Here is a 23858-nt window from a genome sequence, read left to right as displayed (position 1 = left end):
CAGGATGTTCTATCACCTGTGAGTCTTCACAGAAGTCAACAACATCCTCCCAGAGTCATAACAACAGTATGACCGTGTTTTCTCTCCATTTGTCCGCTCAGCAAAACACACGCACCGTACATACGCAGAATTACGATGCCGCGTTCAAGTGCTCCGAGAAATATCGTGAATTTACTCCGAACGTCGCCTTGACTTGACAGCCGTAAGATAAGCTATCACCGAACACGGCAGCACTTGAACTGCAATTAATTACTCGGAATTTATTATGTGGTTTTTTTTTACGTTACTAAAGGCTTCGCTGATTAACAGAAGCTACGAACAAATCTGTATTTTTTTAACAACAGACTGGGCGGTGGGCAATATATCGATGTTGCTCTTCTTTTTCCGAGGGCGTTTGAAAGCAACATCGAGAAGTTGAGGGCACGTAAGGACGTGCTAGCGTAGACACACAAGCAGATAGCATAGCATAGCATAGAAAGGCTACGTTTATCTTCATTCATTTTACATGTGTGGACATTTAAACGTAAGCAAAGTACGCACAAATAACCCTGAATGACCGCATATAAAAGTGGTTTCCCCTAGGGGCTCTAAAGATGCTAACATGTTGTGTTACAATACAATGCGTGCGTCAATCTACTCTGAGAACACGAACTTCTACCTGAAGGGGCGCTGGAGAGACGTGCGGTTCTATGGTGTAATGGTTAGCACTCTGGACTTTGAATCCAGCGATCCGAGTTCAAATCTCGGTAGAACCTCGTCGTTTTCAACCACGAGAGCCATACGAGTAGACAAATGACATTGTTATTATCGCACGTATAAAAGCGGTTTTCGCCTGTATCTTCACTTATACACACATGTTGTGACTACGTGAATCAGAAACACTCATCGAACCCCTAAAACACGTTGTCCCCTGCTGTTTTGCACATGATATTTTTACATTTTAATCCTGTAACAACGCCGTTTTTACGATATAGTACTTTGTAAAGATGCTTATATACGATTAATAGGTCTCTGAAACATAGCTGCGACGACATGTGGTTTCAAACGTGTACACGGATACGGTGATATCTGAATGTTTTATTTTGAAAACCGGATATTGATGTCCTTAAAAATCAGCTTGACTGCAGGCTTCTTTTTTTTTTTTAAATACCGTAAATCCCTTTGTAATTCAGGCGTTAAAATACAGCGTCAGATAGTTTGACAACACAAAAACAAGTGTCGGATAGCTTGACTATTAAGGCATTTTAATAAACTAAACTAAAACTAAGAATGAAGTAGTCCTCGAGTATCGTAACGGCTTCCTGGTCTTCCGTTTTTGAATATGCTGGTGTTTTCGCTTCTGCATGTGTTTTGGGATTTGTGTGTGTGTTTTGAATGTGAATAGAACGTTATTTTCACCCTTATGACTCGATCAGTGACCAGATTACAACATAAATTCGTATACTAGGTCTGATACCCGTTTATATAGCTAAGGGTGATATGTGTGGAGCCAAGCGGTTCCATGGTGTAATGGTTAGCACTCTGGACTCTGAATCCAGCGATCCGAGTTCAAATCTCGGTGGAACCTGAACTTTTTTTTTTCACGTTTTCACTAAAAACTTGCGATCGGCTCAGACAATATTAGCTAAAATATACGCATTATGTATAAAGCATATATGGTTTCCGTTAATGTATAAATAATTGCTGTATCACACAGTGCATTCATACTGTGTGCAGATCATACATTGGACTCTGAATCCAATATATATATATATATATACATATATATATATATATATATTATTATTATTATTTTTTAAACATGGGGCAAATTCCTTGTCTTCAAAACATGGCGGTAAACCAGATTATGATCTGACTCTAAGTCAAAAGTGTGTATGTTTATGTAATGAACAGCTATTTTATCACCGGTGTCCTCTGAATTGACCTTAACGCTAATCCAGGTTAATAATACACCGATGATCGTAAACCTTCTAAAAACAATCGTATACGTCCAATGTCCAATTCTTACTTTGTGCTCTAAACTCTCCGAAAGGCTCCAACTTTACAGACGCGTTCAGGGACTCTTAACAAACACGAGCAGTCACGTTCGCTAAAGAATGATTGCTCATGAAATAACAGTTAAAAGTTAACGTTACGTAGCTTGGATTATGTACACTTCTAAAAAAAAGTAAAAACACTAATTGTGTGTACTTTTGCTCATAGGTTTATATAAAAAGTATATGAAGTACAATACAAAGATGGAAGAAGACAAATCATTTATTTAATCTGATCCAAAACCATTCATACAGTGATGATGTCAATATTTTTTTGGCTTAAGCTACTTCCCATAATTGTCGACCGGCGCGGCCATGGACGGACAGTTGGGACGTCCAGTCGCGGGCAAGAGGTTTTCCCAGTAGTCTTTGCGAGCCCTGAAACAAAGTGGAAATAAGTGGGTTTAAAGCAGGGTGTCTCAGACTCAAATGTATTTACTCTGCGTTCCTACTCAGCCTCACCTGGCTCTGACCCAGGGTTTGGTGTGCAGCTCCAGACCAGCCCCCCACTGTCCATGTTTGTCTGAGGCTGGAGGGAGAAACCCTCTCTCTGCCGCCAGCTCCTCGGCTATAGCTCTGATGTGGTACGGCTCGAAGCCGCAGCAGCCGCCGATGTAGCGGATCCCCGCGTTGTACGCCTCTCTGGTGTATTTGTGAACGTCCCAGCGGGTCATTGCTCTGGACTCCAGCGCTGACGAGAGAGAGAGAGAGAGAGAGAGAGAGAGAGAGAAAACATCAGAGAGATCTGAAAAGATGCAGCACAAATACCTTCCATGTTTATTAGGGTGAATTCCAATTCCTTGCTTAACCCTCAATCTCAAAAATGCACGCTCCCTCTAGTGCAAGTGCTGTCCCGATTCACAGAAAAATTAAGTTGAGGGGCAAGTTTAAGTTGTGTATCGTCCTCGATATTGAGATTTTCCGAGACCACTCTTGGGCTACCCAGAATGCATTGCGTGTTTTGACAGAAAAAAGATGGCACCGAAAGCAGCGAAACGAGTACGCTACCAATTAAGCATTTTCTTTGTTAATAGAGATATAAAAATGATGAAAACCATTGTATTATCTTAGTTTAGGCCCATATTATGGATTACTGACGTCATTGTTGCCTTACATTTTTTTTTTATTTTACGATCTTTTGTCAATAGCCGGCCGGTGCGGACAAGCGATCGTTTGCTGCTATCTTTTACTTTTCAATAAGTCGTGGTGTGTGGTAACTGTCAGCTGAATATGTCCGTGGTTGTGGTATTTGTATGAGTATCATCTTATAACTAACTGACAACCTAATAACTTGACTGACAAACGGATCGTAATAAATAATCATGACGCAAATGTGTTCTTCTTCTTCTTCTTTTTTGGAGTTGACAGACTGGACGCAGCTTTCGCGTTATTCTGCCCCCCACAGTCTGAAGACGTATCTGCATTTAAGGGGTGTCCCATTTCTAAGTGACAAAATAACCCTCAACACTTGGTTTTGAGGGACAGTTAAGATTAAGGGTTGAGCTTGAGGGTTAAGATAGGAATTGGAATTGGCCCTTAGTTCTATTAGATAGATCATAGTGAGCTTATACATATACAGCATGTTTCTGCTGTTAGCTGTAGGCGACTCAGATTGTTAGTCAAGGTGTGGCAGAGCGTCGTTAGGGTCACCCTTGTTCTGTGTGTGACTGTTGATCCTTTTCAGGAAAAGAGAGCTCAGGACAGCGATGTAGGTGGCTGATATTTGGTGTCTCGGTGAATGCGTGTCCATTGTCCTTCAAGATGTAGGTGGACACAGCTGAGTCCGGTCCAGATGAGCTGGCTCTACTGTGCTGTGTCATGCATTTATGCAGTTGGTTGTTTGGTTTCACCGAGTTTCTCTGAGACTCCAGCGAAAATTACGGAACAAAGTTGTCTCTTCTTTGTCAGATGTTTGCTCTTTTTGGAGGTCTTGATGAAGGCCCAGTTTGGGTTTTTTAGATGTTCCCCTGACGTGTTTGTTGTGGGTATGTAGCTCAGAACTAAAAAAAAAGTGAAACATTAACATTTTCTTTATTCATGCTTACCAAAGGGGAACTCAGGCAGACTCATGTATCCGCCGAAGTTGCATTCAGGCGTGTGGGAGCCCAGCGGTTGGATCATGAGATGGGCTTTGAGACCAGCTTTGTCTAATCCCTCTTTCATCAGCTTCACTGTGCGGACACAAGTCATCGGATCCAGGTGGCAGTTTATCCCGACGATGTCAGCTCCTGCACACACGTTAGGAAACACATGAGGAGACTGTACATCCGAACCACGCTGTCACAGGAGGTCGGAACGTACCGGCTCTGACCAGCCTGACCGCGCACTCTCCGGGCGGGACTCCCACCACGTCTCCGTCAGGGGAGATGCACAGTGTTGCGCCCACTGGTTTTCCGCTGGTCTTCAGCACCTCCACTGCCCACACAGCCTCCTCCACGTGATCAACAAACTGCAGGGGAAGGGAAGGAGAACGAGGAATTTGCTTTGCATCTGCAGCGCATCGATTACCCGCGGAGCGACGCTCATACCTCTATGATCAAGAAGTCAATGTCCTTTTTGAGGAAGTCGTCCATTTGCTTCTTGAAGATGGCTTTCACCTCGGCCTCGCTGCGACTCTCCTCGTAACAGGGAGTCTTGGAGACGCAGCCGGCGACCAGCGCGTCGCCCTCATTGGCGACTTCTCTGGCCAGGTCACAGGCCGCCTCGTTGATCTGAGCTCCCTGAGTCGAGAAGCAAAAGACTGGACTGTAAACCAGAGTCCTGGTGAGATAATCATGACTGAGATAATAAAGTAAGATTTTCTTTCACCGACAGTGATGTTTGTGACGTTGCCGCTGATGTCCAGTTTATCCTCACTGCAGTAGAAGGTGAACGTCTGAATGACGTTGGCTCCCGCTCTCAGGAACTCCCTGTGCAGCTGCCGCACTGAGCGTAGAGAAGAGAGAAGGCTGCACTTCATCGAAAAACACAGGCAAAGAGATGAAATGCGTGCAGAGGAGACAATCGACTCCACCTCTGTAGGTGGCGCTGTATCTCTCTATGAGCTAGCGCGCATTGAATCAGTTTTCCTGTCGAGCTTTACGTCACAGAAAAACAAACAGCGAATCCAAAGGCGAGACGGATCGCGCTCTGTCTGTAAGTAAGTGTGGTTGTGTATGTTTTGTAATGTTCTAATCTGAGCAGTCAGATTGTTACCTGAAAGGGGAGGCAATAAATCATATGGTTCTATGGTGTAATGGTTAGCACTCTGGACTTTGAATCCAGCGATCCGAGTTCAAATCTCGGTAGAACCTCATAGTTTTAAACAGCGAGAGACAAATAACATGGAGCATGGCTCTAGTGGTTGCTGTGTTGTCCGAAGAAAAACGTTATCTCCTTAGACTTCTGAGTCTTTGTTGCATGCACAGAAAGTCCAACTCCAGTCCAACTAAGTGTATCCATGCAGGAGTAATCTGACTATGAATCTCATTATCCAGGTATGTTAGTCCGACTAAGACTAGCACGATTTTAGTCAGATTATCGTGTTTACATGACATTAAGAAAATCAAATCATTGTCTTAGTCCGACTAGAATCGGACTTTTAACAAGCACGTAAACGCACTGAGTGTCATATGATATGTTAGGAAACGTGCGCCCTCTGCTGGATCCTGGTTCTGCCTTTTTACTGAGTAATTGTTAACTTCACATCGCAAGTTTACAAATAATATCACATTTTCAAATAGAGTGACAGCTCTAGTGTGTGTAGCCAGTCTAATGCAATATGTTGATAAATGTAAATAACATGCACCTGCTTCAGGGTGTTCAACGGCAGACTCGGGCGTCCAGTGTCCTGCCTTCACGTAGCCACGGCGCTCCAGCTGCATCACATAACCGCCGTCGCCGATGACCACCTCCCCAGCATTGAGCCGCTCCAAGATACCCTGAGTACGCACACACACACACACACACACACACACACACACACACACACACACACACACACACACACACACACAAGAGAAAGGGTAGATGATCGTGACACCAAAATTTTTTTTTTTTTTTTTATAAACTGGAGTTGCAATTTGACAAACAACTATTTTCCCCTCCGGCATACTACAGCTTTAATGAAACATTAACTCACATCTTACTACTAACTTTAACCAGGACTTTATTTAACCAGGTAAGGTCTCCCAACATGAGAAAACTAATACCTGTATTTATTTAGTACAGTGGCAGTTTTAAAATTAAAACGCATTTAAAAAACTGTATTTTTTTTAAATTGCAAAAGCAGAAACTTTAATAAATTAAACAATAAATTATAGAGTCTGTTTTTAACGCAATGTCTCATGTATTCATTGATAATAAACACTAGAAAGAGTGTTATAATCATGGCAGAGTCTCATACCTTGCTCTTCTTGTTTTCCATCCGTCACGACTGGACTCGCCTGTATTTATGACAGCGACAATCTACCCTTGTACTTTATGAACTTATGCAGACACTTCTAACTCCGCACCAGCAGGGGGAGCTGCTGCGCGGCCGCGGCTCGTTCGGGTAGTGACGTCACTTCCTGGCGGGGTTTCCTCCTTCTCAAACGAACTGATGTAAACAAAACCAGCGTCCAAGAGACAGAGAGCAAAACTGTTCATATATTAGCCGTTTAAAAGCTTTCGACAACATTATTATGAAGGATTACTTTATCATTTATCCTTAAATAAATCGTTCGGAATTAGAGACCACGTTAAACGAAACCGGCAAGGTAAGACTCTGTGTTAGCTTATTTCTTATGTTCGTATGAGGAGTTTCTTTTACTCATGTCTATGTGGCGCTATATAATATATATAAACGTGTTTTGTATTATAAAGTGAAGTTACTATCCTGTTAACTCGACACAAACTCCATATATATTGGGTGACAAAACTGGACGAGTGCTGTTGTTGAATTGCATATTTATTTTAGGACGAATCATCGTATTTTGTATTATGTTATCAGAGTTTATACTATTTTAACAGTTTCTTCCATTGTCTCATCCCACAGCTACTGTTGTTTCTCTTAAAATAAAGTTCCCCACAGTTATTATTCTTCCTGTTTGGACACTAAAAACTCTGTATTAATTCACAGGCACCTTCAGGAGAACAATACTTAATCAAGACTTTCTCTTGTGAAGGTCCCTCTGGGCACCTTCATTGTTCTTTGTTCTGACAGCGTGGGGATTGGAGAACCTCGAACACACACACACACACACACACACCATGGAGGCTGATCCTGTTCCTGATGGCTCTGGTGGACAGAAGGATATGTCACCTGTGGACATGCTGAGGTTACTCTTACACATAATAATAATAATATAAACATGTTTGAGAACCACTGTCATAGAATCAGAATGCTTTGCTTTCTTGGCAGAATAAAGCAGCAGATGTCCAACCAGTGCTTTGAGATGGCCGTGCAGCTCAATGCAGGTATACAACTCTGCGTTCTTTGTTTTTCTTCACTTTGCATCAAATGTGTTTCACACAATCTGAGCATTTAAATCACATTTCCTGTGCTGACAGGAAAGAATAAGAGGTCATGCAGCACATCTGAAGCGGAGAGAGAGTTGTGAGTGTTTGATGCAGATCTAGATTGAAGTGCAAGACTAAGTTATGTGCAGAATTTAGTCTGCTTATTGATGTTTTTCATCTTTCTTTCCAGACCAGATTATGTCAGTGAGCTCGAAGGAGTCAGGACCAATCATTTTAACAGCACACTGGCACTGCACAGGTAAACAGATTAATAAACAAACTAGTACCTGTGATAGAGGCTGGATTTCTCTTTATAACTGATCATATACAGTATTGTTTATGATTCGACTGGTGTCCTTCAGAATGCAGATGTGGCATGCCATTGGAGAAAAGCTGAAACAAAATGATGCAGAGGCCGAGTAAGTAGACTCCCTACACAGTATGGCTGCAACGAATCTTCAAATAATCAATTAATTGTTAACATTTTCTGACATTTTATGGACCAAATTAATAGACAGTTTTGCACATTTCTCTTCTTTTAGCGCACTGAAAGCTGTGAGCGATCGCTGCATGGGCATGTGTGCACATATCAAACAAATTCAGAAAGTAAGCCGCCTCGTTGTTTCTCTGAGTTGCTGACTCTTTGCTCTCCTGTGTGTAAAGTATTTTTATGGTATGCTTAGGTAAAACATTTTTTAATATGACTGACATGGCAAGAGAGAGTTAATCCCTTTTGTTTTTTTTGAACAGGAGTCGAGAGATCTTCAAAACGAAATCACAGATGTACAGAAGAAGAGACTTGGTATGTTCTGTGGCACAGTTTAATTCACAAATGATTTCTAAGAATGTCATTCTTATATTGTCTGTTTTTGTGTTTTTAGAGATGAAACGTCTCACGCATGAAAAAATGAAAGAGATCGAGGAGTTGATGTCTAAGAAAGAGCATCCAGACACAGAGAAGTACAAAGCAGTGCTGGAGAAAGGTCAGGCCAACCTGGAGAAATATAAAAAGATGACCATCATGACGCAGAACGTCCTCAGGGTAATTTATACTACTTTAAATATACAGTTTAATGTCAGTACAGGATCTGAATTTGTAGTTAATGTGGTGTGTCGGTGTGTTTCTGCTCAGGGAATCCTCTTGGCCTGTAAAGTCCACTGGCTGGATGATCCCAATCTTCGAGATCTCGTCATGACACTGGAAGAGTATCCTGTGTCGGACTAATTCACTCATATTTATGTTCCTGTTTTTTTAAACTGTTTTAAATAAAATCTAAACCCAACTTTGCAATAATTCGTTTTTAATTAACAATTTTGGTGACTGTGCAATATCTACAAGCACAAACAATATTTTTTTAATATTCAATTCTGTCATTCCTTCAATAATTAAAATGCAGAACATAACATTTACACATTTTACTCCAGGATGCAAAACACATTTACTTTACTTTACCACAATTTATATTGCACACATAAATGCCAAGCTCAAAAGACATAAAATAAGAACACAAATATATATAAACATGGTAATCAAATAATAATAAAGAGAATATATATTAAGATTAAATCCACTAAAACAAGCACAACCAAATTAACAGAAACTAGGTCAAATATGGAAATTCATAAAAGTAATAATGTGTCCATATAAACATGGGGAATTGCATATGTGTTGTTTTATCAAATTAGTAATAAAAACGTTGACACTATTTGAAACTCATTTACTAACAACAAAATACAATTCCTCAAACGACCAACCTGTAGTACCCGCATGGCCCACCAGGAGTTGCTCTCGAGTATGTAAGTCTATGTTCTGCTGCCGCTAGGGGGCGAAGTGGAACGGTAAGCGAAATGTCCTATCGTTCTGTCAGCGAAGAAGAAAGTAGGGTTTACACGTGTTTTGGTTTTCGGAGCTTAGGCGACTGGATTTGGAATAAATTCGCGTCTAACGTGAGTTTCTGGACGTTATAATCACCGGAATACACAGCGGAGTAAAAATGCCGAAGGTGAAGGCGGAGAAGAAGAGCAGGCAGCACCAGGAGGTCAGGAGCCAAGGTATGTCGCTACGGCGTTAGCATTAGCATGACAGCTAACAACACGCTCAGCTGCTGTCACGCAGGGAAGCTATTATGGACTTAAGACAAAGTTTATCACCGTGTCGACAGAAAACTTCACTAAACAATGTTGCTGTCGAACCGCATGTTTAAATGAGAGCTGACGTTTTCATTGTCACGTTTTTTTTTGATGATTTAACGAAGCACATTTTACAAAACATTTAGAAAAAACCTGAATTCAAGACCTTTAAATCTTTATTGAAAACGTACAAAAAGTACATTGACATTATACAGGAACAGGGAGCAGCTTCACTGATCTGTTAACATCTCAAAACATTTAAATACAATATATTAAAGAAAAGCTGAAACTTTTTTGATTCTTTGAAAATATTCACATTTAAGAAGCTGAAAGTATTGTTTTAAGTATTCGAAATAAACTTTAAAACCAATGAATCGATTAAGAAGAGTTAACAATTGATTTAGTTACAGATTTATCAAATTATCGATAACAACTTTATTTATACATTACTGAAATAGACATTATTATTACTATCATTTTTATATGAGGGTTGTGATGTGTAACGTTAAATCTTATGTTTTGGGGGATAATCAATTGAGATTCATACAATATTGCTTAATGCAAATAAAAAGTATTTTGCATTATATTATCGTTAAATAAATAAAGATTGTAAAAAAGGAATGTTGTACACAGTCTCAGAGTGTCTTGTGTGTGTTGCAGGCGTCATGTTCAACACCGGCATCGGTCAGCACATCCTGAAGAATCCTCTGGTCGTCAACAGTATCATTGAAAAGGTTGGCATTTCACACTGTCACTGAGTCGTTAATGTACACATTAGCGATGATTAATGCAGTGTTCACAGCATGTTAAGCAAAGAGGAAACAGCTCATGAGATGCATTCAAGGAAACTCGTAAATGTGATAACTTCTTCAGACACATGCAGAAAGATTTTTTCAGATCAGTGCGAAGTTGTTTTTATAATCGAATATTCATGCCCATCCACGACGCACATGCATCATTTCTCACTCACAGAGGCCTGTTTACGGACAATCACAGAGAAACGTGTGTGTGTGTGTGTTTCAGGCTGCTCTGAGGCCGACAGATGTGGTTCTGGAGGTTGGACCTGGTACTGGTAACATGACGGTGAAGCTGCTGGAGAAAGCCAAGAAGGTGAGACGGTCAAAGAGTTTTCTTGCCCCTTTATTCTCAGGGTTCTTAGGTTGTTCTGTTGTTTTTTTCATCGTTGTTAATTTGCTTTTAATATTTTTAATCAATGCTTGTTTGGTGCTTTTCAACAGTTTTCCTATTATTGCCAAACGCTATTTCAGTTTTCTGCTCCCAGTCTTTTTAGTAATTTACACGTGATCTAATAATATTATTTCAGCCTAAAGATCAAGACGTACCAAGTCAGGATTTATCTTTTCACATAGTGACTTAAAGGTGCCATATGTAAGAATGTGGCCAAAAACAGTTACTACTTTCAAATTCAAAAATACAGAGGTCTTTTAGGTTTCGTTTTCTGACGTAACTGGCAACCCGTGATTGCTCGGTAGCTGAGACTCTACTGACTGCAATGATTGGTAGATGGCGGTAGGTGGCGCCACATGCCAAAACATGATTTCAAAACATAAACATGATTTGCAGTCTGCAAAACATTTTTTTAATGCAAATATTTTGTCTGTACTGTTGTTGTTGGTGAGTTCAGTTTGTTATATGAACATTATTCCTGAGTCTCTGTGACATATTAGGAGGATTTTATGGCCAGTTGCTTTAGATTTATTACATAATGCACCTTTAATCATTAGAGGCTTGAAGAGACAGAAGTTAACTGCTGTTTTTACAGGTGGTGGCCTGTGAGTTGGACTGCAGACTGGTGGCCGAACTTCAGAAAAGAGTGCAGTGCACGTGAGTGAGGACAACAACAACAACAACACAGTGAAACCAAACCTTCCAAACCAAGTATCTGAAATACTGATGTCACAAATGTGATGAAATTAAATGTCATTGTTCCCCCCCCCCCAGACCCATGCAGGCCAAACTTCAGATATTAGTCGGAGACGTGTTAAAAACGGACCTTCCGTTCTTTGACGTCTGTGTGGCTAATTTACCTTACCAGGTAAACGACACGCTTTCCTCGACACTGCTGCTCACAGCCGATCGTATCACATTCACTGATACTTTTATTACGTGTCTCGTGCAGATTTCATCACCGTTTGTCTTCAAGCTCCTGCTGCATCGGCCCTTCTTCAGGTACGTAAAACACTTCAAACGTGCTTTCTAATTCCCACGTCCATATTGATTTAATCAGCATCTTTCTTTTTATTCAGGTGTGCCGTGCTGATGTTCCAGAGAGAGTTCGCCATGCGTCTGGTCGCCAAACCCGGAGAGAAGCTGTTCTGCAGACTGTCCATCAACACACAACTACTGGCCCGTGTGGACCACCTCATGAAGGTTGGTGTGCACGATATCTGTATCGATATTGTCTTTAAAACGTATCATTGCAGTAGTTCTCATACGTATTATACCAAGTTAATTGTGTGTGATGTTTCTGTCTTTTTTTTTCAGGTGGGAAAGAATAATTTCCGTCCTCCTCCAAAAGTGGAGTCCAGCGTCGTGAGGATAGAACCAAAGAATCCTCCACCTCCAATAAACTTCCAGGTACATTTGATTGTCGGATGTCGTCGCTCAGAACAGCAGAGGAATTTTTTTTTTAGTCCTGCTTAAATATGTTTTTGTTGTAAAGGAGTGGGACGGCCTGGTGAGAATAGCGTTCGTAAGGAAAAACAAAACCCTCAACGCTGCTTTTAAGTGAGTATGTGTCTGCTGCAGAGATGTTTCCTCACTCGAGTCTGAAAAGAGTCGGTGATAAAATGCTGCTGTGTGTGAATTCCAGGTCGAATGCAGTGGAACAGCTGCTGGAAAAGAACTACAGAATCCACTGCTCTCTTCACAATGTGGTGAGGCAATATTTCTCTCATTTTTGTAGGGTTTGCAGACTCTCCCAAAACTTTTTCATTAAGTTTTTTTTCATCCAAAAAAAGTTTTTTAACAAAATTTTTTTTGTAGTTACAAAAAATATTTTATATTTTAACAAGTTGTATTATTTCAAAAAGTTGTATTTTTTCATATATTTTTTTTCCAAATTTTTAATCTCTTTCTAGTTTTTTTCTAAAAGTTTTTTTTCAAAGTTTTTTTTCAATGTGTTTTTTTCTAAAAGCTTTTTCCCCCAAAAAATTTTACGAAAGTTTTTTTCAAAAAAGTTTTTTTTATGAAAGTTTTTTTTACGAAAGTTTTTTTCAAAAAACTTTTTTTTACGAAAGTTTTTTCAAAAAACTTTTTTTTACAAACGTTATTTTATATATATTTATATAATATTTTTTTCATATTGAAACTCTTGTGTTTGACACAAACAGGAAGTGCCAGCAGACTTCAGCATCACCAAGAAGATCGAGAGCGTGTTGCAGGAGGTGGAGTTCAGCGAGAAAAGAGCGAGGACCATGGACATCGACGACTTCATGGTGTAAGTTTAATGTCGGCATCAGACAACATGACCATATTTAAAATAGTGTATTACATTTCACAGGTGTCTTGTCTCAAAAACTGAGATTTTTAATTTTGTCAAAATTTGGATAATGTATGACTTTTTTTGTCACAATTTGGACAGAAAATAGTTATCAATTTTTTTTGGGTCAAAATTTGGACGACCTACTAATGTACAACTTTTTTTGTCAAAATTTGGACACATTTTTTTATATAATGTTTTGTCAAAATTTGGACGACATACTAATGTATGACTTTTTGGATGCCTACGTTGAAGAGGTACGATAGTAATGGAAAGCCATGCCAAATTGTGTAGAGCCGAGCCGAGCTGGAACCGTTGAGTGGAAAAGAGCCACTTCTGTCCTCTCTCTCTCTCACACGCTCGGCTCATGCAGAACAGATACTACATTGGTGTAAAATGGATGATTGATTTGACATGCCTCTATTTTCTTCATCTTCAGGCTTTTGCACGCGTTCAACTCTGCAGGAATCCACTTCTCATAAACGACTGAGGGGACTGAGCTTTGTGAGGACGTGGTGGAGTTAAAGAGACTGACTCGTATTTCTGCTTTTCAAGATTTGCTTGGAGGAACTGAATCCTCCACTGCACGTGAAACACGAGAAGTAAATGTGGAGGACACATTTAAAGAACTCATATTGAGTGTGCGTAAACATGGAGTGTCACTGGGCAACCATGGACTGTGAGTGAGTGAGCCTGAATTTGTCATTTATTGAAAGTAACCTGTAATAGAGTCTCAAAAATCTATTTAACAACTGAACTTTTAACATATGTGTGTGTAGTATCTTTAAAATAAACCCATTATCCACAGGCTTCTTTGGTTGCTGTTTATTATGTGTATGTAATCATACTATACTATGTCGTCCAAAATGTGACAATTTTTTTGAAAAAAACGTTGGTCCAAAATTTGACAAAAACGACATCCTATACTATGTCGTCCAAAATCTGACCATTTTTTTGAAAAACGTTTTTTTGGTCCAAAACATGACAAAAACGTAATACTATACTATGTAGTACGTCCTACTATACTATGTCGTTCCATAATGTGACCATTTTTTGAAAAAAAAAAATGGTCCAAAATTTGACAAAAACGACATACTATACTATGTCGTCCAAAATCGAATTTTTTTTGGGAAAAACGTGTTTTTGGTCCAAAACATGACAAAACGTAATACTATACTATGAAGTACGTCCTACTATACTATGTGGTCCATAATGTGACCATTTTTTGAAAAAAAAAATGGTCCAAAATTTGACAAAAACGACATACTATACTATGTCGTCCAAAATCTGACCATTTTTTTCAAAAACTTTTTTTGGTCCAAAACATGACAAAAACGTAATACTATACTATGTAGTACGTCCTACTATACTATGTGGTCCATAATGTGACAATTTTTTGAAAAAAAAAAATGGTCCAAGATTTGACAAAAACATCATACTATACTATGTCGTCCAAAATCTGAACATTTTTTGAAAAACGTTTTTTGGTCCAAAACATGACAAAACGTAATACTATACTATGAAGTACGTCCTACTATACTATGTGGTCCATAATGTGACCATTTTTTGAAATAAAAAAATGGTCCAAGATTTGACAAAAACGACATACTATACTGTCGTCCAAAATCTGAACATTTTTTGAAAAACGTTTTTTTGGTCCAAAACATGACAAAACGTAATACTATACTATGAAGTACGTCCTACTATACTATGTGGTCCACAATGTGACCATTTTTTTATTTCAAAAAATGGTCCAGAATTTGACAAAAACGACATACTATACTATGTCGTCCAAAATCTGACAATTTTTTTGAAAAAAATGTTTGGTCCAAAACATGACAAAACGTAATACTATACTATGAAGTACGTCCTACTATACTATGTGGTCCATAATGTGACCATTTTTTGAAATAAAAAAATGGTCCAAAATTTGACAAAAACGACATACTATACTATGTCGTCCAAAATCTGACCATTTTTTTGAAAAACGTTTTTTTGGTCCAAAACATGACAAAAACGTAATACTATACTATGTAGTACGTCCTACTATACTATGTCGTCCATAATGTGACCATTTTTTGAAAAAAAAAAAAATGGTCCAAGATTTGAAAAAAACGACATACTATACTATGTTGTCCAAAATCTGACCATTTTTTAAAAAAACTTTTTTTGGTCCAAAACATGACAAAAACGTAATACTATACTATGTAGTACGTCCTACTATACTATGTCGTACATAATCTGACAATTTTTTGAAAAACGTTTTTTTGGTCCAAAACATGACAAAACGTAATACTATACTATGAAGTACGTCCTACTATACTATGTCGTCCATAATGGGACCATTTTTTGAAAAAAAAGAAAAAGGTCCAAAATTTGACAAAAACGACATACTATACTATGTCGTCCAAAATCTGAATTTTTTTTTGAAAAACGTTGTTTTGGTCCAAAACATGACAAAAACGTAATACTATACTATGTAGTACGTCCTACTATACTATGTCGTCCATAATGTGACCATTTTTTGAAATAAAAAAATGGTCCAAAATTTGACAAAAACGACAATCTATACTATGTTGTCCAAAATCTGACAATTTTTTTGAAAAACGTTTTTTTGGTCCAAAACATGACAAAAACGTAATACTATACTATGTAGTACGTCCTACTATACTATGTCGTCCATAATGTGACCATTTAAAAAAAAAAAAAAATGGTCCAAAATTTGACAAAACGACATACTATACTATGTCGTCCAAAATCTGAACATTTTTTTGAAAAACTTTTTTTGGTCCTAAACTTGACAAAAACGTCACACTATACTATGTAGTACGTTATACTATACTATGTCTCCAAAATGTGACCATTTTTAGAGAAAAAAACATTTGGTCCAAAATTGGACAAAAACGACATACTATACTATGTCGTCCAAAATCTGACCATTTTTTTGAAAAACGTTTTTTTGGTCCTAAACTTGACAAAAACGTCACACTATACTATGTAGTACCTTATACTATACTATGTCTCCAAAATGTGACCATTTTTAGAGAAAAAAAATTTGGTCCAAAATTGGACAAAAACGACATACTATACTATGTCGTCCAAAATCATTTTTAGAGAAAAAAAATTTGGTCCAAAATTGGACAAAAACGACATACTATACTATGTCGTCCAAAATCTGACCATTTTTATGAAAAACGTTTTTTTGGTCCTAAACTTGACAAAAACATCACACTATACTATGTAGTACCTTATACTATACTATGTCTCCAAAATGTGACCATTTTTAGAGAAAAAAAATTTGGTCCAAAATTGGACAAAAACGTCATACTATACTGTGTCGTCCAAAATCTGACCATTTTTTTGAAAAACGTTTTTTTGGTCCTAAACTTGACAAAAACGTCACACTATACTATGTAGTACTTCATACTATACTATGTCTCCAAAATGTGACCATTTTTGGAGAAAAAAAATTTGGTCCAAAATTGGACAAAAACGACATACTATACTGTCGTCCAAAATCTGACCATTTTTTTGAAAAACGTTTTGTTGGTCCTAAACTTGACACAAACGTCACACTATACTATGTAGTATGTTATACTATACTATGTCTCCAAAATGTGACCATTTTTGGAGAAAAAAAATTTGGTGCAAAATTGGACATAAACGACATACTATATACTATGTCGTCCAAAATCTGACCATTTTTTTGAAAAACGTTTTTTTGGTCCTAAACTTGACAAAAACGTCACACTATACTATGTAGTACCTTATACTATACTATGTCTCCAAAATGTGACCATTTTTAGAGAAAAAAAATTTGGTCCAAAATTGGCCAAAAACGTCATACTATACTGTGTCGTCCAAAATCTGACCATTTTTTTGAAAAACTTATTTTGGCCCTAAACTTGACAAAAACGTCACACTATACTATGTAGTACGTCATACTATACTATGTCTCCAAAATGTGACCATTTTTTGAGAAAAAAAATTTGGTCCAAAATTGGACAAAAACGACATACTATACTATGTCGTCCAAAATCTGACAATTTTTTTGAAAAACGTTTTTTTGGTCCTAAACTTGACAAAAACGTCACACTATACTATGTAGTACCTTATACTATACTATGTCTCCAAAATGTGACCATTTTTTGAAAAAAATTAATTTGGTCCAAAATTTGACAAAAACATCATACTATACTATGTCGTCCAAAATCTGACCATTTTTTTGAAAAACGTTTTTTTGGTCCTAAACTTGACAAAAACGTCACACTATACTATGTAGTACCTTATACTATAATATGTCTCCAAAGTGTGACCATTTTTAGAGAAAAGAAATTTGGTCCAAAATTGGACAAAAACGTCATACTATACTATGTCATCCAAAGTTGGTCAAAAACATCATAGTCGTCCAAAAACGTCATACTGTGGTCCCAATTTTGAGGTCCAACATTTCATTATTACGTGGCATTAAGCTTACACTTTATTATATTGAGGCCCTTGCCCACAGTGTTGGAAACCTGCCTTTACCGGGACTTGAACCCCAGCTGTTCACATCAAAATCCGTCAACTAAACCACTAAGCTATACAAGCTGCTGGAAGTCAGTAGATCAAACAGTCTTACTATACTATGTCGTCCAAAATCTGACCATTTTTTTGAAAAACGTCTTTTTGGTCCTAAACTTGACAAAAACGTCACACTATACTATGTAGTACCTTATACTATACTATGTCTCCAAAATGTGACCATTTTTAGAGAAAAAAAACTTTGGTCCAAAATTGGACAAAAACGACATACTATACTATGTCGTCCAAAATCTGACCATTTTTTTGAAAAACGTTTTTTTGGTCCTAAACTTGACAAAAACGTCACACTATACTATGTAGTACGTTATACTATACTATGTCTCCAAAATGTGACCATTTTTAGAGAAAAAAAATTTGGTCCAAAATTTGACAAAAACGACATACGATACTATGTCGTCCAAAATCTGACCATTTTTTTGAAAAACGTTTTTTTGGTCCTAAACTTGACAAAAACGTCACACTATACTATGTAGTACCTTATACTATACTATGTCTCCAAAATGTGACCATTTTTGGAGAAAAAAGAATGTGGTCCAAAATTGGACAAAAACGACATACTATACTATGTCGTCCAAAATCTGACCATTTTTTTGAAAAACTTTTTTTGGTCCTAAACTTGACAAAAACGTCACACTATACTATGTAGTACTTCATACTATACTATGTTTCCAAAATGTGACCATTTTCGGAGAAAAAAGAATTTGGTCCAAAATTGGACAAAAACGACATACTTTACTATGTCGTCCAAAATCTGACCATTTTTTTTTGGTCCTAAACTTGACAAAAACGTCACACTATACTATGTAGTACGTTATACTATACTATGTCTCCAAAATGTGACCATTTTTGGAGAAAAAAGATTTGGTCCAAAATTGGACAAAAACGACATACGATACTATGTCGTCCAAAATCTGACCATTTTTTTGAAAAACGTTTTTTTGGTCCTAAACTTGACAAAAACGTCACACTATACTATGTAGTACCTTATACTATACTATGTCTCCAAAATGTGACCATTTTTAGAGAAAAAAAATTTGGTCCAAAATTGGACAAAAACAACATACTATACTATGTCGTCCAAAATCTGACCATTTTTTTGAAAAACGTTTTTTTGGTCCTAAACTTGACAAAAACGTCACACTATACTATGATGTATCCTATACTATACTATGTCTCCAAAATGTGACCATTTTTGGAGGAAGAAAATTTGGTCCAAAATTGGACAAAAACGACATATACGATGTCGTCCAAAATCTGACCATTTTTTTGAAAAACGTTTTTTTGGTCCTAAACTTTACAAAAACGTCACACTATACTATGTAGTACTTCATACTATACTATGTCGTCCAAAATGTGACCATTTTCGGAGAAAAAAAATTTGGTCCAAAATTGGACAAAAACGACGTACTTTACTATGTCGTCCAAAATCTGACCATTTTTTTTTGGTCCTAAACTTGACAAAAACGTCACACTATACTATGTAGTACGTTATACTATACTATGTCTCCAAAATGTGACCATTTTTGGAGAAAAAAGATTTGGTCCAAAATTGGACAAAAACGACATACTATACTATGTCGTCCAAAATCTGACCATTTTTTTGAAAAACGTTTTTTTGGTCCTAAACTTGACAAAAACGTCACACTATACTATGTAGTACCTTATACTATACTATGTCTCCAAAATGTGACCATTTTTAGAGAAAAAAAATTTGGTCCAAAATTGGACAAAAACAACATACTATACTATGTCGTCCAAAATCTGACCATTTTTTTGAAAAACGTTTTTTTGGTCCTAAACTTGACAAAAACGTCACACTATACTATGATGTATCCTATACTATACTATGTCTCCAAAATGTGACCATTTTTGGAGGAAAAAAATTTGGTCCAAAATTGGACAAAAACGACATACTATACTATGTCGTCCAAAATCTGACCATTTTTTTGAAAAACGTTTTTTTGGTCCTAAACTTTACAAAAACGTCACACTATACTATGTAGTACTTCATACTATACTATGTCTCCAAAATGTGACCTTTTTTGGAGAAAAAAAATTTTGGTCCAAAATTGGACAAAAACGACATACTATACTATGTCGTCCAAAAACTGACCATTTTTTTGAAAAACTTTTTTTGGTCCTAAACTTGACAAAATCGTCACACTATACTATGTAGTACGTTATACTATACTATGTCTCCAAAATGTGACCATTTTTAGAGAAAAAAAATTTGGTCCAAAATTGGACAAAAACGACATACTATACTATGTCGTCCAAAATCTGACCATTTTTTGAAAAACGTTTTTTTGGTCCTAAACTTGACAAAAACGTCACACTATACTATGTAGTACGTTATACTATACTATGTCTCCAAAATGTGACCATTTTTAGAGAAAAAAAATTTGGTCCAAAATTGGACAAAAACGACATACTATACTATGTCGTCCAAAATCTGACAATTTTTTTGAAAAACGTTTTTTTGGTCCTTATCTTGACAAAAACGTCACACTATACTATGTAGTACCTTATACTATACAATGTCTCCAAAATGTGACCATTTTTGGAGAAAAAAAGATTTGGTCCAAAATTGGACAAAAACGACATACTATACTATGTCGTCCAAAATCTGACCATTTTTTTGAAAAACGTTTTTTTGGTCCTAAACGTGACAAAAACGTCACACTATACTATGTAGTACCTTATACTATACTATGTCTCCAAAATGTGACCATTTTTAGAGAAAAAAAATTTGGTCCAAAATTGGACAAAAACGACATACGTCCTCATATGTCGTCCACATATTTTTTTGAAAAACGTTTTTTTGGTCCTAAACGTGACAAAAACGTCACACTATACTATGTAGTACCTTATACTATACTATGTCTCCAAAATGTGACCATTTTTAGAGAAAAAAAATTTGGTCCAAAATTGGACAAAAACGACATACTATACTATGTCGTCCAAAATCTGACCATTTTTTTGAAAAACGTTTTTTTGGTCCTAAACTTGACAAAAACGTCACACTATACTATGTAGTACGTTATACTATACTATGTCTCCAAAATGTGACCATTTTTAGAGAAAAAAAATTTGGTCCAAAATTGGACAAAAACGACATACTATACTATGTCGTCCAAAATCTGACCATTTTTTTGAAAAACGTTTTTTTGGTCCTAAACTTGACAAAAACGTCACACTATACTATGTAGTACCCTATACTATACTATGTCTCCAAAATGTGACCATTTTTAGAGAAAAAAAATTTGGTCCAAAATTGGACAAAAACGACATACTATACTATGTCGTCCAAAATCTGACCATTTTTTTGAAAAACGTTTTTTTGGTCCTAAACTTGACAAAAACGTCACACTATACTATGTAGTACGTTATACTATACTATGTCTCCAAAATGTGACCATTTTTAGAGAAAAAAAATTTGGTCCAAAATTGGACAAAAACGACATACTATACTATGTCGTCCAAAATCTGACCATTTTTTTGAAAAACGTTTTTTTGGTCCTAAACTTGACAAAAACGTCACACTATACTATGTAGTACCCTATACTATACTATGTCTCCAAAATGTGACCATTTTTAGAGAGAAAAAATTTGGTCCAAAATTGGACAAAAACGACATACTATACTATGTCGTCCAAAATCTGACCATTTTTTTGAAAAACGTTTTTTTGGTCCTAAACTTGACAAAAACGTCACACTATACTATGTAGTACGTTATACTATACTATGTCTCCAAAATGTGACCATTTTTAGAGAAAAAAAATTTGGTCCAAAATTGGACAAAAACGACATACTATACTATGTCGTCCAAAATCTGACCATTTTTGGAAAAAAAGAAATTGGTCCAAAATTGGACAAAAACGACATACTATACTATGTCGTCCAAAATCTGACCATTTTTTAGAAAAACGTTTTTTTGGTCCTAAACTTGACAAAAACGTCACACTATACTATGTAGTACCTTATACTATACTATGTCTCCAAAATGTGACCATTTTTGGAGAAAAAAAATTTGGTCCAAAATTGGACAAAAACGACATACTATACTATGTCGTCCAAAAACTGACCATTTTTTTGTAAAACTTTTTTTGGTCCTAAACTTGACAAAATCGTCACACTATACTATGTAGTACGTTATACTATACTATGTCTCCAAAATGTGACCATTTTTAGAGAAAAAAAATTTGGTCCAAAATTGGACAAAAACGACATACTATACTATGTCGTCCAAAATCTGACCATTTTTTTGAAAAACGTTTTTTTGGTCCTAAACTTGACAAAAACGTCACACTATACTATGTAGTACTTCATACTATACTATGTCTCCAAAATGTGACCATTTTTGGAGAAAAAAAATTTGGTCCAAAATTGGACAAAAACGACATACTATACTATGTCGTCCAAAATCTGACCATTTGTTTGAAAAACGTTTTTTTGGTCCTAAACTTGACAAAAACGTCACACTATACTATGTAGTACCTTATACTATAATATGTCTCCAAAATGTGACCATTTTTGGAGAAAAAAAATTTGGTCCAAAATTGGACAAAAACGACATACTATACTATGTCGTCCAAAATCTGACCATTTTTTTGAAAAACGTTTTTTTGGTCCTAAACTTGACAAAAACGTCACACTATACTATGTAGTACCTTATACTATACTATGTCTCCAAAATGTGACCATTTTTAGAGAAAAAAAATTTGGTCCAAAATTGGACAAAAACGACATACTATACTATGTCGTCCAAAATCTGACAATTTTTTTGAAAAACGTTTTTTTGGTCCTAATCTTGACAAAAACGTCACACTATACTATGTAGTACCTTATACTATACTATGTCTCCAAAATGTGACCATTTTTGGAGAAAAAAGAATTTGGTCCAAAATTGGACAAAAACGACATACTATACTATGTCGTCCAAAATCTGACCATTTTTTTGAAAAACGTTTTTTTGGTCCTAAACGTGACAAAAACGTCACACTATACTATGTAGTACCTTATACTATACTATGTCTCCAAAATGTGACCATTTTTAGAGAAAAAAAATTTGGTCCAAAATTGGACAAAAACGACATACTATACTATGTCGTCCAAAATCTGACCATTTTTTTGAAAAACGTTTTTTTGGTCCTAAACTTGACAAAAACGTCACACTATACTATGTAGTACGTTATACTATACTATGTCTCCAAAATGTGACCATTTTTAGAGAAAAAAAATTTGGTCCAAAATTGGACAAAAACGACATACTATACTATGTCGTCCAAAATCTGACCATTTTTTTGAAAAACGTTTTTTTGGTCCTAAACTTGACAAAAACGTCACACTATACTATGTAGTACCTTATACTATACTATGTCTCCAAAATGTGACCATTTTTGGAGAAAAAAAATTTGGTCCAAAATTGGACAAAAACGACATACTATACTATGTCGTCCAAAAACTGACCATTTTTTTGTAAAACTTTTTTTGGTCCTAAACTTGACAAAATCGTCACACTATACTATGTAGTACGTTATACTATACTATGTCTCCAAAATGTGACCATTTTTAGAGAAAAAAAATTTGGTCCAAAATTGGACAAAAACGACATACTATACTATGTCGTCCAAAATCTGACCATTTTTTTGAAAAACGTTTTTTTGGTCCTAAACTTGACAAAAACGTCACACTATACTATGTAGTACGTTATACTATACTATGTCTCCAAAATGTGACCATTTTTAGAGAAAAAAAATTTGGTCCAAAATTGGACAAAAACGACATACTATACTATGTCGTCCAAAATCTGACCATTTTTGGAAAAAAAGAAATTGGTCCAAAATTGGACAAAAACGACATACTATACTATGTCGTCCAAAATCTGACCATTTTTTTGAAAAACGTTTTTTTGGTCCTAAACTTGACAAAAACGTCACACTATACTATGTAGTACCTTATACTATACTATGTCTCCAAAATGTGACCATTTTTGGAGAAAAAAAATTTGGTCCAAAATTGGACAAAACCGACATACTATACTATGTCGTCCAAAAACTGACCATTTTTTTGTAAAACTTTTTTGGTCCTAAACTTGACAAAATCGTCACACTATACTATGTAGTACGTTA

The 23858-nt window shown here is 36.4% G+C and overlaps 3 protein-coding genes across 3 annotated transcripts; 2 read left to right on the top strand and 1 right to left on the bottom strand.

Moving 5' to 3' along the window:
* Positions 1 to 2317: 2317 nt before the first annotated feature.
* Positions 2318 to 6438, bottom strand: LOC310940189 (betaine--homocysteine S-methyltransferase 1-like; the record flags this gene model as incomplete). The annotated part of the gene is made up of 8 exons (XM_083905120.1): positions 2318 to 2411; positions 2496 to 2724; positions 4079 to 4261; positions 4335 to 4482; positions 4562 to 4753; positions 4846 to 4958; positions 5821 to 5953; positions 6418 to 6438. 8 exons carry the CDS (start codon positions 6436 to 6438, stop codon positions 2318 to 2320), a joined length of 1113 nt encoding a protein of 370 aa, XP_083761246.1.
* Positions 6439 to 7230: 792 nt separating this feature from the next.
* On the top strand, positions 7231 to 8746 carry cenph (centromere protein H). The gene is made up of 9 exons (XM_083905431.1): positions 7231 to 7330; positions 7414 to 7469; positions 7563 to 7608; positions 7702 to 7770; positions 7874 to 7930; positions 8054 to 8117; positions 8262 to 8313; positions 8393 to 8553; positions 8644 to 8746. The coding sequence occupies exons 1-9, from the start codon at positions 7263 to 7265 to the stop codon at positions 8734 to 8736; spliced, it is 666 nt and encodes a 221-aa protein (XP_083761557.1). The 5' UTR covers positions 7231 to 7262; the 3' UTR covers positions 8737 to 8746.
* Positions 8747 to 9389: 643 nt separating this feature from the next.
* Positions 9390 to 13860, top strand: dimt1l (DIM1 dimethyladenosine transferase 1-like). The gene is made up of 12 exons (XM_083905409.1): positions 9390 to 9563; positions 10302 to 10375; positions 10665 to 10751; positions 11425 to 11486; positions 11604 to 11697; positions 11782 to 11831; positions 11909 to 12032; positions 12147 to 12239; positions 12325 to 12389; positions 12475 to 12538; positions 12995 to 13101; positions 13583 to 13860. Exons 1-12 carry the CDS (start codon positions 9506 to 9508, stop codon positions 13623 to 13625), a joined length of 921 nt encoding a protein of 306 aa, XP_083761535.1. The 5' UTR covers positions 9390 to 9505; the 3' UTR covers positions 13626 to 13860.
* Positions 13861 to 23858: the final 9998 nt, after the last annotated feature.

The sequence above is a fragment of the Microchirus variegatus genome (assembly GCF_963457635.1).
Source record: "Microchirus variegatus genome assembly, chromosome: 18".
Lineage (NCBI taxonomy): Eukaryota > Metazoa > Chordata > Actinopteri > Pleuronectiformes > Soleidae > Microchirus > Microchirus variegatus.
This window is presented reverse-complemented; position numbering and strand designations above follow the sequence as displayed.